General features: G+C 44.6%; 1 protein-coding gene across 2 annotated transcripts in view; it reads left to right on the top strand.

The window, feature by feature from the left end:
* The window catches only part of LOC142586841 (uncharacterized), a 51,770-nt gene extending 39,561 nt beyond the window's left edge, over positions 1-12,209 (top strand). Inside the window, exons 8-9 of one of the 2 annotated variants that reach the window (XM_075697709.1) lie at positions 6,153-6,230; positions 11,919-12,209. In XM_075697709.1, coding sequence (XP_075553824.1) covers positions 6,153-6,230; positions 11,919-12,115 — 275 coding nt within the window. In that variant the 3' untranslated portion in view covers positions 12,116-12,209. Of the gene's footprint in view, positions 1-5,096; positions 5,243-6,152; positions 6,231-11,918 lie in introns of those variants that run through there. The other variant, XM_075697710.1, reaches the window with a different exon arrangement.
* The last annotated feature ends 4,130 nt before the right edge of the window (positions 12,210-16,339 follow it).

The raw sequence follows: 16,339 nt of genomic DNA on the forward strand, positions 1-16,339 counted from the left end.
CGCAACCGCTAACGCAAGCATCGGGCGGTCACCCTCAGGATTGTCTGAACAGACCAATCAAATGCTATCCTCGTTCATTGGAGGTCACTTTTGCTTGATTGAAAAACGAATGAAATTGCCTACACTGAGCGGCTTGGTTATCTGATTGGCTGACAAGAGGCGAGGAACGCGCTCAAGTGGAAAGAGACTCGATGGGGCTGAGGCACTGCAATGAAAATCGATAAACGCATGAGGAGGGTGGTGCCGACATTTCCGATTGGTCCGCTTTCCCTTACATGGCTTGTGGTGGTTGGCCGAAAATCGCGGCGGTACACAACGGATGGTTAAGGTTGCAAGTAAGACGGATCCTCATCAAAGAAAAGTTCGTAAACGTGCCGAAAATGCTCGAGAACGTTACACGGCCACGCAAAAGGTTTATTGCACGCAAATAAACCCATGCTATCTGGCAGGTGCGCGTAGATAGTGCTTGAGCGAAATGCGCCAGCCATATTTAATTCCTTTCGGAACGGGGCAGCCTGCGGCTCTTCAGAAAAAAATTAGTTTTTTTTCTGCATATTATTGCATCTTTAAGGTGTACACTTCAGATTGACGTGGTGAGTTGTTGCTGTTTTGTGACGTCGCGTGACAGGCAGGTGAAATGCCTGCATGCTGAAAACGTTTGACCTATAGCCGAGGGCTAATAGACAAAAGGCGTCGAATCAGAAATAACTATTTTTATTTGGCTCGGTCAAATCACGCATAATCAGTGTGTTCACGTCATATCAGATTGGGAGCTATCCCGGTTTTCATGTCATCGCGTGACAGACAGGTGACGTGGGGGTGGCCCTAAAAAGTTGACCAATCGTGGCGGGCTGACTGAAGAACTGGAATAGAAAAGTTTAGAATAGTTCTACGTTATAACGCCCCTGCTACCCTGCTCGACTTCTTGAACTTGGGGGGAAATGTGATAGGAGTTTGGACTATTTGAAATGCGGGGCCGAATGCGCGTGATGGCTGTGGGGCGGCGACGGACAAAGAGGAAGAAAGCGATGGTGTCTAGGCTAAGGGGGCAGCCATGCGAACTGTATGAGCTGCCGGGTCTGGCCTGTCGTGCCGAACCATCCGAGCAGTCCATCTACCCAAGGCCGATGCTTCTGGATATGCTGGCAGAACAAGCCGGGCTGTCCTTAGGTTTGAATTGGCCTTCTCCACTACGGTGCGAGCATGCAACGCCGGCGTTTTCCGCTGTAGCCAAGCCTTGCGAATGGTCTACCCTGTGATAGGCAGACGTCCCGACTCACATGTCACGCGAGTGGCTCGTCGTGTGCCGGACCTCCGCCCGGCCTCGAGCCCCTGCGCCCTCCGCTGCTCCAGATTCATCGTTGCGGCTCTTCGAGCCGTGAGTGTGCGGTACCTACACGGGATCAGACGTCTTCCTATATTGACGCTCTGCATGACTACCTAAGCGACAAACATGTAGTGAATGGTGTGTGTTATCGTGTACGTTACCATAGTCCCATCCCCGTGTCATTAAAGCCTGTCTGTGTTCATTGTGCCATCCCTGTGTGTGTGAGGCTTCCACCCAGATCATTCTATCACGAATGAGCAATGGTTCCCTGATATTTTTCAAAGCTGGCGCACCATTTGTTTTTTTTTTCTAAATTATCATCGCGAGTGCAATTTTTTTCGTGGGTATTCTAGCAGTTTATTCGACGCTTTGTATTTTCGACGCCTAAACATGCAAGTTTAAAAAAACGAAAATTTTAGCGTTCAGCCTCAATGCGTTTTTCTTTTATATAAAAGAAATTGCGCATTATTGCTCAAGGAAGGAAAACAGCTTGCACATGGGGTTCAACAAAGGATTGCACGATATCCTCGCAACATCGCGCGGTGTGAAATCTTGGAACTTATTTGAAAACCTCCGACTTACCTCTCAAAAGCGCGCGGACGGCGGCCCGTTCAACTTTGCGCAACCAATGGGACGCACCCACATATTTCTTGACTCCAAATCGTGCTTACTTTTTTGACGCTTACAATCATGCTTAATTTTTTCGTTCAGTGAACCAATTATGGCAACTGTAGTCGCAGTAACTCATGAATAAGAGTAAAATCAGCACCACGGAAGCGCGCTGTTCTTAACGACGCTTCAACGACGGAAGCTCCCTTCACCATATAAAGCTCATACTACATATTTAACGGCGCGCATTCGCTCATTTGCAACAAAAAGTGGTGCTTGATATACTTCCGAAAGCGCGCCTTTTTTTTCTCGGATGAAAAAACAACAAATGGAAAAGCGCACGCTGTCACGTGAAAGCAGTAGTTTGTCCTACGCCAAGTTCGATTCTCATTCATATCATGCTGCGTTCATTTTTACTGCTCCCTCAGTCTTTCTCAAGGTACAATTTCGAATATCCCTTATGTTCTCCTTGTTGATTATTTTTGACAGTTAAGAGAATTTTAACTAATCTCTTGAGTTTGACACTTTCATTCTTTTTCGTCTTTTTATCGGCTCCTTTGTTACTTGGGACAGCTTACCTACTCTTTGCCTTGGTACTTTACCTCCTACTTCAAGTGGTGCTTCTGGAGCCAGCCTATTTACGGCTTTGTTCATTGCGTCTATGCCATCTTCATCTTTCTGTGCTAAGGCGGCATATTTTTGTGCAAATACGAGCCTAAGTTTGCGTACTTTTGCCCTTACTGCGTCTAAGTTGGCATGTTTCAGCCTAACCACTTTTACTCTTTCTCTCTTCAAACTGAGACGAATTCTAGACCTCACTAATCCATGATCACTGCACTTTATCCTACCTAATACTTGTACAGCCTCCGCTATGCCGCTATCAGTGGAAAGTTTGAAGTCTATTTCATTTCTTGTTTCACCATTAGGGCTTTTCCATGGCCACTTTCTGTTGCTACGCTTGCTGACGAAGGTGTTCATTATTCGCAGCTTCCTCCTTTCCGCGAATTCTACCAGTATCTATTTTCTAGCGTTCCCAGAATCTACGCGATACTTGCCAATTGCTTGTTCACCAGCTTGCTTTTTCCCCACTTTTTCATTGAAGTCGCCCATTACTACATTATACGGAGTGTTTACTTTTCTCATCGCTAATTCAACTTGTTCATAAAACTGACCTATTTCATCATCATCGTGATTGTAGGTTAGAGTGTAGGCTTCTACTACCCTTATTCGATAACTCTTATTATACTACCATATTTGTGAAAGAATATAAAAACCCGAATTTCTCTGCCATAAATAACGAACTTGCAGAATTTATCGCTACCTTTATGACGAGCTTCTTTAGTCGCACCGTTCAAGGAAATTGGTGTCTCATTAAAGCAAAAGTTGCCTACTTGATCGATAGCTACATTCCTAAAAAATGTATTGTTTCTTCTTCAAAAGCTCCTTGCTTTAACGCCCACCTGAAACGCTTGTTAAACAAAAAGAAAAGGTTATTTCGCCGGGTGAAAGTGGCCATGACGCCCGAACGATGGCATGCGTACAACTGCGCTGATCACGAGTACAAAAATGCCATTGCCCAGGCAAAAGTCCTCCTCCACAATTGTACCTTGCCGTCTCTGCTTAAAGATAACGCTCGGCAGTTTCGCGAAGTAGTTCGTGGCAGGAAATCTAACACGATTACTTTCTCAAGAGCAATGGTGATTCTGTCCCTAATGGCGAGTGATGTGTTCTGCTAAACGATGTTTTTGTTTCTTGCTTTTCTGGCTTAACAGCCTCTTCTATGCCAACAATCGCCGACTCTGCTTTTGTTCCTATAGATTTCATTTCTGTAGATTCAGCTGGGATGTGCCGTCTGATGAAGCTTTAAAGTTGTTTAGCTCTGCACGTACAGATAATATAAATTCAAAGTTCTCAAAAAATACAAAAGTTTGCTGTTCCATTATACTTTCTGACCTCTATTCGCAGTGTTTCCAGACTTCTATTTTGCCATATAATAGGAAGGTGGGTAAGGTGGTTCCCGTTCACAAATAAGGTAACACCCATTCTCCCCTAAACTACGGGCAAATATCTTTAACCAGTGCAGCCTGTAAACTTCTCGAACACATCATTTATTCACTTGGTATTTGATGCAAGTATGTTTACTTGCATCAATTACCTTTTTTTATCCTTGTCAAGACGGTTTCAGGAAGCACTTCTATTGTGAAACGCAGTTACTGTCTTTTACTAACAAACTTTTTGGAGCTTTTGACATAGATTTAATAACCAATTGCATCTTTTTAGATTACGCTAAAGCATTGGACACGGTATCACACAAACTCCTCCTCCAAAAAATGAGCAAGCTTAATATAGATCCTAATATCCTAGATCGGATTCAATGTTTCTGACTAACCGCTTACAGTACGTTCACGCTATTGATTATGACTCTGCTACGATTCTTCATACATCAGGCGTACCCTAAGGATTGGTTTTGGGCCCATTACTGTTTCTTATTTATATTAATGCTTTACCAGTCGGTATAAACTAGAGCACTAAACTCTTTGATGAAGATGGTGTGCTTTATCGTTATTTAATAGCCAACAGGAAGTTTCTATTTTGCAATCTGGCATTGACGCTATTTCTAATTGGTGCGACAAGTGACTTATCAAGCTAAAGGCTTCAAAATGCAAGGTCATGAGAGTAATGCATCACAATAAAGTTAACTACAACTTTTCCTATGCGCTTATAGACTCCGCTTTAATGCCCGTTACTAGCAACCGCTATCTTGGTGTGCATATAGCTCACAACCTCTTTTGGAATATACACGTTGAACATGTAATTAAAAACGCGAATTCCATGCTTGGATTTCTACGGCGTAATCCTCCCTCCAACCCCTCCAATTTAAACTTTATATTATAGACAACTCAATGACCAAAATTAGATTATGCTTGCTCTATTCTGGACCCATCTATCTGCATTAATCCCCACCCTTGATTCGGTTCAAAACAGCGCTGCTCGATATGAGCTCTCAAATCATTCACGCTCCGCCAGCGCCTATTCCCCGAAATCTAATTTACGGCTACCGACATTTCGGTCCCGCCGCAAATGCTTCCGCTTCAACTTTTATCACAATTTCTTTTTTACAATAAACCAATACTTCACATCAAGCTTTTCCTCCCTCCAGATTACGTGTCCTCACGGATCGATCATAAACTCAAGGTCAACATTCCTTTATGTCGCACTAACACTTGCCATGCCTCTTAATTGCCACAAAACAAACAGTGACTGGAACCACCTGCCCGCCTCCGTCGCTGAAATGGAAGACTCAGTTGCGATTACCAATTTACCAAAGTTGCGATTACCAATTTATTGCTGGAACACTCCTCTCTGTAATACCTCTGGTCCTGAGATTATGAAAATAAACACATAAATAAATTTATTAAGGCTACTGCTACCCTCTCAATAATGCTGTAGAATTCGTCGATGTTGCCCGCTCGGTCATCATGGATTAGTAATCCTACCCCGTATCGCTCCTTTTCTGGGAACCATCACAGCAGAAAGCGCTAGACAACATTGTATGAGCCTCACCCTTTCTGCTAACCTCACTAGGCTCAAGGATATCCCAAAGAATGCCTGATAATTTCTCAAAGAGTACTGCTAAGCTAACTTCACTCGAGAGAGTTGGGCTGCTAAACAGTGGCAGATTTGCGTAGAAGTGACTTAAGATATCTGGTATCTGAAATTCCCTTAAGTACACTTGTCCCGAAATCTAACGGACGTTATTTACACACAGATAATATGTACTCGTACATAACACATGCAATGACGAAAAATGACAATACTTTAAATTCAGACTAATAATCTTTGCTCCTTCAATTCAAGAACATCGTAATATATGCGGACCATGATTAGGGAAGTGCTGCCCAAGACACATCGTATAAATTGCAACGGGACTTTTGTATCGTTGAAGGTATTATCGCGATGTTGTCACTACTGTCACAACATATGAAAAAAAACTTCAGCGGGGATGTCCCATCGAAAATACCTTTGCCAGAGGTTATCTTACCATGTATGGTAGGCAATCATGTGTATTCTGGACATTCAGCGGGACCAATTTAGTTCAGTCGGTGAATAAAACAAAAGTAAGCGCAAGACCTTAAGTTTATTTTCATCAGTATCATTTTTGCACAAGTGTACTGGACAGAAGAAGGGATTCGCTCAATACCTTTTTGTATTCTAGATCAGGGATCTGTACTAAAGGAACTTGTGTATTGGAGTCACCGAAAGAAGTGCGGAATTATGACTGTGAAACAAAAAAGTAAGTGTGAAATATTATTGCTGGAAATGTTAAGTGGAGTACTCTAAGTGTGTGTTATTCTTTATATGATTGAGACAGTTGATTACGTGGTTCTGACGGCTTCTGTAGTTGCCATAGGCAGCGTTCTATTTCTTGCATTGATCACAGAATCGATGGCAGCTAAGGTCTGCCTTGACAAATTACGTGAATTTGTTAATCCTCGTTATGAAAAAGCACACCATTGGTAGTGCATTAAAAGTTTGCTTTACCGAAGTAAATCAGCTACTGGCGCTGATATTGATCGGACTTCCGATCATGGCTTATATGAAGACTCTGTGTGGCAACCTAATCACTCGAGATGAGAAGCATTGGATTTTGCATGTCTGGTCGAATATGTCGTATAGCTTCCACTGTGTAAGTACGGTTTCCAACCATCCCAGATTTCACGTTACACTCCAGCCTTTTGAGTAACTGTCTCGAGTTATAACATGTCTTAGTCAGGCCAATCAAATTTCCTGACTCTTGTTTGTATTAAGTAATAATAAACAAGCCATATATATTTTTATCAAGCCTCACACGATGTTTGCAGAGCTTTCTCTTTTGCCTCTTTTAGAAATGCCACAAACATAAAAGTGGTTTGATTTTTGCCGTGGCTCTAATTAGGTTGTAGGCCCTAGCTGTTCGCAGTACTGTAATTTGTATTAGGAACCGGTTAGCCAGGTAAGTATACTGCATTTGCATGGTATAGTATTGTACAAATAGTACAACTTTCTGTACGTATAGACTGGCATGTCCTCGAACTGAGAGGGTCTGTTATCGCCATCTGCCCACCCCTCCCTTGTCCCGTCCTTAGTTCGCCCACTCGAGAGTTGGCTTTCCCTACCTCCAAGTCGTCTCTCGATTATTACGTAAATACGTTCAGTACATTTCATTTCACTAGCAACACAATGGTTTTCGTCATTATTACGCACTTAATAACGTTGATAAATAGGGGACGACTAAAATGTCCTTCTCAATGGGAAGTCGATTTGAACACTTTATATTTCTCAGGGGTGCTCAAACGTCATGCCTTCCGTTTTTTTTCAACACTTCCGACATGTACAGATTGGAAGGAACACAAGAAGATGCGTTTGCCTACAGTGCTTGAGATTTTGCAAAGCTTCCGCTGTAGTATTTCCATCTAATTTTTCGTTTTCGTAGATCTTCATGTCATATTACTAACCTGCGTCTTTTAGCTAACGAACGTGAAAAAAAAACAATTATTTATTTCTAGCCGCCGCTCCTGCAGCCTCCGCAGAACGTTCCTCGTTTTTCAGACTACTAATTCAGTTTGAACTGTATGGAAATGAGGCGTATAACTATTCGGGCATGTCAGTTGAATGCCAGTGACTGTTCTGTTACTCTATTGAATTTCAGTGGATGAAATGCGTCTCTTAGGTTGAGCTTATGGCGATTGTGATTGTAGTGTTATTTTTATGTTCCTTGCTGTGCTATCCCAATGAAAATTGCGTTTTCGTTCCGTCGCACAATGCTTATTCCATCAGTACATTTTTTTATTAGCCCTCGCTGTCATTACTTTCCACCTGGTGTGAACGAGTCTCAATCGTGGCATTAGTCATGCTTGACCTCCAAAACAACAGCTGCCCTTCTCTGTCTTAACTTGAAGTTGACAAGATCTACTAAAGGTTCCCGGTGATATATGTGTGCACTTTCAATAACCGGCATTTGATGGTCCCACGGTCGGTTCAATAATCCCGCAGCCACCGCAGCCATTGACTGCCGCCGATTTCCCTTATTTTTGGTCTAATGCAAACATCAACTGTAAAGGCAAGGCAGACTCATGGTAGCTACATGTTGCGATATACTTCTCACCCAGTGGATTCTTTAGCACCACGCAAGTCGTGGTCTTAATTACAGCGATGCATTAGCGGACGTAGAAAATAGGCAACACATGTTCCCTTTCTCTGCCAACGAACCTGCTAAACGTTCATTAGGCCACCAGACAAAAAATCACAAGTCATTATTTAGAAGGCGGCGTGGGCATTGACTCCCGCTATGACGAGGGCCCCCAGGAATGCGCAGTTGCAAAACAATATCGTGCCAAACATTTTAACCCCCCTCCCATTCCAAGCGTACCAGTTTATAATTCAGACACGAAACGAAAGAAAGCTAATGATTTTCGACGACAAGTCTTATGACGACGAGCAATGCACAATATTTCCAGATTTATTGTAAACCATCCTCGTCTGTAATTGAGCATGTGAGTGATACGACGACACTGGAAGCTGCGTTTCAGCAACGCTTCCCACAGTTCTGCCGCCAAAGCTTTGTCGTTTTTTGAAGCAGCGCTTCAGGAGAACGTGTCAATGTTTGTGCGTGAAAAGCTCGAGAAGCCAAAAACAGCATTACTGCAAAAAACACCTATAGAGCCACATAAAACTAATGAACAAACAAGAAATCTCTTTCATCCTACAAGCTAATCTAAAACAATGTTCTCGCGATCTTCATATGCTACGTATCGTTGGTCTCCGGTCAGCTGTTCATGCGCCGCCTGTTTTTATTAACAACAAACTGAGCTTTCTCATAAAAGTGTTGGCACCAGTGTGAGCTCAGGCGAGAATCATGCTATTAGCTGAAACTTCTCAAAATCATGAGCCATTTACGAGCCATCATTTGCTACTCACGCTGGCATGATCGATATGCCAATTCAGGAGCCGAGTTGCAAGCCAACACGTAGGAGTACTTGTGGTAGGCAACAGAAAACGAAGTGCGCGGGGCAGCCAGGATAGCAAGGCGCTTTGTCACTACTCCGGCCAGGCGGATGCGGTGCACCATAAATGAAATTATTCAAAGCGAAAATTCTAGGTCTTTAACCCTGAACCACTCCGACGAAGGAATGATTGATGTTTATACAGTTTTCGCCAGTATATTCCGGCCTAAAATTTGATAGAACCTGCTCAAAGACGTCCTTCGCAGTCGCTATGTTTACTGTGCACCACATCGCACTGCCGCTACATTACGTTATCTCATGCCAGCGGCATCACACAACGCAGCGTAGCGGCCAGCAATGTGATGTCATTGCTAACCGGACACCGAAGCATTCGCAAATGAAATGAGAACACTGAGCACAGGTACCAAGGTAAGCGCTGCAGGTCATACAAAGAAAAATATTCCAGTGGTATACGTTAACAGCGATTTATTTACCTTATGATGTTGGATAACGGCGTAGAACCGTTGACATCCTTACCGCTCGTTCTATGCTCGTTCTATAGGGTGTGGTATCATCATTCAACAGTAAAAAAGCGAACATCACTTTTTCTTGAACAACCCGGAAACGTCGATCGATATCTGCTCACCCACCTTAGGTTCCTACCCGCGTCATCGTTTCAGTGTATGTGCTGCTTGAAGAGGCGTAGTTGGGTATAGAGAAGGAGATATATTCATCCGTAATGCAGACCGGTCATATATAATATGAGAAAAATATGGCAAGGACAAACGAATAAAGATAGGGGCATATAAGAGCGAAAATGTAGCCGATGTAATACGCGAAACACAATTAGGCCGATGTCGAGACAGCGTTACTCAACAAGTACGGCGATTAAAAGAAACCTCATTTGAATAGTTTCGTTTACTGCACAGATCCTTTGATAAAGCGCCTTGGAACAGAATACTGGATACTGAAGGTTGTTATTCGCTAACAAGCTTGCTGGAGGTTCTCCAGGCAAAAATCTGCTAGATACAGTCTGAATGCGCATGCAGCCTCTTACATGGTCACAATGGTTATGTTTGGACTTTTAGCTACATTTGGATTTGACAATTTGTTCAACTCATTTTGGGAGCTTCAACGTACGTCTCATTATGTACTATTCTGCTAAATTCATTGAGCTCACAGGCACAAATGTTTCCTCGTCTTTATTAATGATGTCAAGTAGGTCCTCAGTAATGAACAACGCTGCATTGCTTTAGGCAATGGGCGAAAATTCCAGAATTAGTGCACAATACGACGTCACGCGGTAGAAATTGCGCCATTCAAACACAGAGAGCTCCACCAGAACGCCCAATGTTGGTTAAAGAGGTGTCGAGCCGTAGTGTAAAAGCGTTTTCAGCCATTGGTATTGAACCCCCTCCCCCTTGTAGTAATCCACAATAAACATTTTGCGGACAGGTATGTGGTGCGCAAGGACTTGTTTTGCCACTCGAATAAAATTTCTTGTTAGGACTACCTTAATATAAAGATAATGACTTAATCCCTGCCGTGCCCAAAATTTTTTACTCGTTGAAAGCTTCGCAAGCGCTGATCTCTCTGTTTGTGGAATGTGGCAGCGCGTCAGTCTCCAAGCTAAAGGTTATAAATCAGCTGTCTAAAAGCCACGAATAGAAAAATCTTACAGGGCTCGTTATCGAATTCAGAAGGCAGAAATCTGTCTGACAAATGGAATTCACATGTCATACAAGGAAGATATATGAATCTATTTAGAACTAAGTGCTTGGGGTATTAAATTTAAGCATATGTAGGAGTAACTCAAGTACACTCAAATGAAGGCGCGAATATGAAACATAAAATAATCCTAGCTTTCCAGCTGCCTGGGCTCTGACAAACTACTGCGGATTTTGAGATTCTGATATTTCTTTCTATTTTCTCTAGGCCAGCAGCCCGCGGGGATTGAAGAAATACTTGTGCTAGATCCGCTGGTTTTCGTTACACTGAAGAACGCATATTTGCGCTTTGATAACCTGGTGCAAATTGGGTGAGGATCGGGATTAGGATTCGGTGAGGGAACAAACGCGAGTTAATGACATCTTAGTTGAAATCAAAAAAGAAATGGGCATGGGTAGGACATGCAATGAGGAGGGAAGATAACCGATGGTCATTAAGGGTTACGGACTGGATCCCAAGGGAAGGGAAGCGTAGCAGGGGGCGGCAGAAAGTTAGGTGGGCGGATGAGATTAAGAAGTTTGCAGGCATGGCGTGGCCACAATTAGTACATGACCGGGGTTGTTGGAGAAGTATGGGAGAGGCCTTTGCCCTGCAGTGGGCGTAACCAGGCTGATGATGATGAACCTGGTGCGTCTTGCCCCCCCCCCCCCCCCCCCCCCCCTGGACAGATTGCGACGCATGGATCACGCTCCTGCATTCCAACTGCGCTCACTTTAGTGACGATAAGAAGGAAAGGTTAGGCATCTATAACGCCTAGGAGAGATTGTATGGCTCTCACTTACACTGAAAATTTAACTCATGTAGGATGATGGCAGTTTCCTACTTTATAGAGGAACTTGCGACTATCACATCTTTCTCTACGCACTATTTATATATTGATCTCCTTTTATTAGTACATGGCCGACAACCAAATGTTGCACTAGTACGCAATTGCTTTTTTTATCATTTGCTTACAACAGTTGTCTGTTAAACTATGCTAAGCAGTATGTCTCAGTGAAACAACCTACGGCTTTCCTTTCATGTATTGTGAAATGCACCACAATGAGAGTCTTGCAGTAACTGCCTGTTAGGAACAAAATATTCGTCTCCCAAATGAATTCGTGTTCCAGTGTTGGAGCGATATGCCTACACGACATATGATGGTGCGAATACCGGCAGAATGTATTTCCTGAGTAGCCAAACAACTTCGGAAAATTCTAAGACGTTGCTGCTGCAGTGTGCGTTTGTGTTAGCTCTATTTGAGGATGATCTAGTCTCTTTCCTTTTGGTAGATGACGTTTGGTGTGAGCTCCACGTCTGGGAGGATCGCCTCATAGAGTCATACAAGCAAGTTGGTCACTACACTGGCTGTGAAGAGGAAGTGTCTAAACACTGTCCGAACAACACTGAATACAAAACTGTTACACCAGATTGCCCGAATGTATTCTTCGTAAGAGGTGGCACATATGAAGGAAGTGTAAAATTATAAAGTTTAGAATAAATAAATATACTTTTTTGTTTTTTCGGCGTTGTAGCAAAAAAATTGCTTTGCGTAATAACAAAATAAAATGCACTGAAAAATATTACCGGATGCAGTAGTATTTCTTAACCCATCATGGAAAAATAATATCATGCAACATTCGTCCTTTTTTTCTTCGGCGGTGTAGCAAAGTAAAAGCTTTCTATAATTACAACATAAGTTGTACCCGAAAAAAATCCGATACACTGATATTTCTCATTCCTGCATGGCTAAAAAATATCACGCATGGTACAGAACGAAAATTCGTTTGTGTGGTGTCGTCTGGTGCTAAATACGCCCGTTCGGTGATAGTTTAATCACCTACAGCGATAACAATGTAGTGGCGAATGTTACGTTTTTTTCGCTTTGTGTTGAGGGCTACAATGACGATTTCATAGCCCGACAGCGACAGAAACACGGGGGAGGTGACTTGACATCGACAGGTACGGCTGGCGTTGTCATCACTTCCCTAGAATGAACGGGCAGAGCAATGGAAAGACAAGCGCCGTAGGCACAGTTGTATGCTTTCGATTACTGGCATAGTGAAAAGAAAGAACTAGTGCTTCATTTCTGTTCCCACCAACTTCAGTTGTACGCTTCAGGTGCATAAACTTGACCATCATCATAAGCGGTTTAACTCTAAATGTAATAAATACAGTTTTCTTAAGTAAACGTGTATTTCTTTCTTGGCATCCTTCTTCTGCCTATTTAACAAATAGGCCCTAATTATTGAGATACGAACGTGCTAATGGCACCTTAATGTACCTATAAATGGCTATTTCTATGTTCGTGCATATGTGGAATTTTTAAATCCTGAAAATGCAGTTTTCGACGTTTTCGTCTTATCCTCAAATTTAGAGCGAAACTTTCTTTGCCTATCGTTCCATGACTTCACCTGAACCGATCAGTAGGTTGGTTCCTGCTAAGGTTCTTGCTGAGAAAATTCGCATTCGCTCAAAAGAAAATGAAGCGCTTCTGGCGGTGGAATCGGAACCTCGGCCACACAGTAACGCAGCCCGACGCACTAAACAACAGGCCACATGTTATTTTTCATTTCTTACCACAGTCAACAAAATAAGCACAGCATACACGTACAATTGACTCGTGCTAACAGCAACTAGCCCTTTCAGATGATCAAGAGGTGTTGATCATAATAATGATCTCCATACTATGGTACATACCGACACCTAGGTCAAGAAATGGATGATGAAAATTGTGCCAACAACACGTAGCTATTTTATATTGCTACGGAACAGTATTTCCAATGATGAAGAGGCGAGCAGTAAGAAGACGACGGCGACTATTGGAGGCTAGCGCGGGCTATTGCCTCTTTGCCAAGTGCGGCGTATTTTCTTGTAAATATGCTTGTATATAGGTTTTCGTCTGCGTCTTCCTACGTAACATATCTGGTGGAGGTGGACGTTCCCTGTACCTCGTCACAGAGCTCCACAGTGGATGGTACGTCGAGCCTTCCTTCATGGCTCCCGGCGAAGACAACTCGACTCCGCCGGCTCCGACACCTGCTGCCACTTCGACGACCTACATCACTCTCCCTGTTCCCCGTGGACCTGGCGTATTCTCGGGCAAAGATGGGGAAGACGTCGATGACTGGATCAGCCTGTACGAACACGTCAGCCGCAATAACCAGTGGGACCCTACTATCATGCTCGCCAACGTAGTCTTTTACCTCGGTGGCACACCTCAAGTTTAGTTTCGGATGCATGAAGATGAGCTCACAAATTAAGATTCACTTAAGCAAAAGCTTCGAGACTTCTCCGGCAACCCCTACGGTCACCAACTTGCCGCGCAGAATGCGCTTGCCGGCCGTGTGCAGACGTCAAGAGCCCTATGTCACGTACATTCAAGACGTCTTGGCTCTGTTCCGCAAAGTTGATGCACACATGACTGAGTCAGACAAGGTTTTCCACATCCCCAAAGGCATTGCCGATGACGCCTTCAACTTGCTCGTTTGCGACAACGTGGCGACAACGGATGCACTTATAAAACAGTGCCGCAGCCTGGAACTCGCTAAAAGCCGACGTATTGACCAGCAGTTTGCCCGTCTGCCCAACACCACAGCGACATCTTCCTGTGCCGTCGCTCCTCGTTCCAACAACACTGGCGATGTTACGAGGACCGTCCGACGTGAGATCGAGGCCGCCTATCGGTGTGCCTTCGACTCCAGCCCCGCCAACGCACCTGGAGTCACGGTTTCCCTGATCGAGACAGTTGTCCGCCACGAGTTCCAAAACATCGGTCTTCACACTATCTGCTCGGCCCATCGCCCTGATACCCGCCCGGCTTCTTCGATTGCGCCCCGTCCGGCATCTTCTTACCCACCACGTTTCCTCAACCCATCTGAATGGCGCACTGTTGACGTAACAATATGATCGCCGTGGGTTGATTATTATGATTCCCATACTATGGCAGGTTCGCACAACGGGAAACCGGCCAGGAAGCGCGTTGGTGTCTTGATTCTGATGATGATTTTTTTGCTATGGCAAACACCCATTATGGGGGACCGGCCAGGAAGCGTGGCACATGTTGATTATGAGGATAATTTTTGTACAATGGCAGATACCCGCAATGGGACGTTGGCCAAGAAGCGGGCGGTATATATCGTACCAACATTAATTAGCTCTTTTAAGCTCTCACAACGGGTTGAATATAATATTTTCTATCCTGTGCCACACAACCACCACGGGATATCGGCGAAAAAAAGAAACGTGGCCGCATGTTGATTCTGATGATTTAATTGGTATGGCACACGACCGCCACAAGGGAATTGGCCAAAATGGGTGTGGTGCATATCGTGCCATATCAACCGATGAATGCTTTCGCACTAAGCCACTTCACGTACACGATTTCTATGAAGAACTGGTTCAGAGCGGAGCGAGACAAGCTCAACGCTCTCATCCGCAAAGTAGTCAAAAGGGCTCTCGGGCTACCCATCAGGACCCATACCCAGGATCTCATCAAGCTGGGGGTACATAACACCGACTAAGAGCTTGCCGATCCCCAAGAACGTGCGCAACTCACTCGCCTGACCGTCACAGCGCCAGGTAAACACATCCACGAAGAGCTGGCTTACCACCCTGCGGGATTCCCGATGATCGGTACCTTGATCCTTAGGTGCATTCGAGACAACTTCGAAATATCTTCGAGCCCTGTGCCCCGAAACGTCCATACCATCCACAACGAGGACAGACACAAGGCCATAGCTGCAGCGATTCTCAAAAAAAATCAAGAAACAAGAAATTAGGGAAAGCTTCGTCAACGCCGCTGAGTACAGCGATGGGAAGACATTTCCTATCGTCGTGGTCGACCCCAGCGGCAAGATTTCCAATAGCGCCTCGATACGCACTTCAGACCCCAGAGTCGCCGAGCAAGCGGCCATCGCTCACGCCTTGCTAGGTGGTCGTGGGTCGAGATCTATAGCGATTCCAAAACGGGAGTTAGGGTTTTCCATAAGGGTTGCATCACCAAGCAAGCTGCTCGTTTTCTTAGTGGCTTGGGTTCATATGATCTCACACATCATTTGATTCACTGGTTTCCTGCTCACGAGGCTCGTTTGAGGGTGCTCCCCCAAACCTCAATGAGTCTGCTCATGAGGCTGCGTGTGACCTCACCGACCGCGCTTCCTCTTTAAGGAGCGCCAATTACCCTCTTCTCCATGGCCACAGGGACCCTCCCACTACTCACAACGACGTTATTAAACTCTTCTACACGTCTACAAGGGTCATTGCCCCCCCCCTCACCACAAGTTGTATAGGACACAAGCCGTTTCTTTTAGACTCCTACAGACCTGCACATATCCGTGTCTGTCCGTTCTACACGAGGCCTACCCGACGTATATTGCGACAATGCCTGCCGGTGCGACCGGCAGGCCTCCACTCTAGCACACATGCTGTGGGAGTGCGAGTTGAGATACCCCAACTTCATGAAGGAGGAGTCGGACTCGCTTCTGCGTAGCAACGTTCTAGACAAGCAATTTCTTGCAGTCCGGAGTGCGCGCGACCGGGCCAGTGGGCCAGACCTGCCGGTCTCGAAGTGGGAGTAGCCGGGTGCGCGACGAGTTCGCGTCTTCGCCACACCTGCAGCAAGGTTTCTTCACTCATTCACTCACTCCATTACTGACTCACTCACTCACTCAACGTCATCTAGCTCTTTCAGGTGATCGGCACGTGCTGATGA

Source organism: Dermacentor variabilis, chromosome 7, assembly GCF_050947875.1.
Source record: "Dermacentor variabilis isolate Ectoservices chromosome 7, ASM5094787v1, whole genome shotgun sequence".
NCBI classification, from domain to species: domain Eukaryota; kingdom Metazoa; phylum Arthropoda; class Arachnida; order Ixodida; family Ixodidae; genus Dermacentor; species Dermacentor variabilis.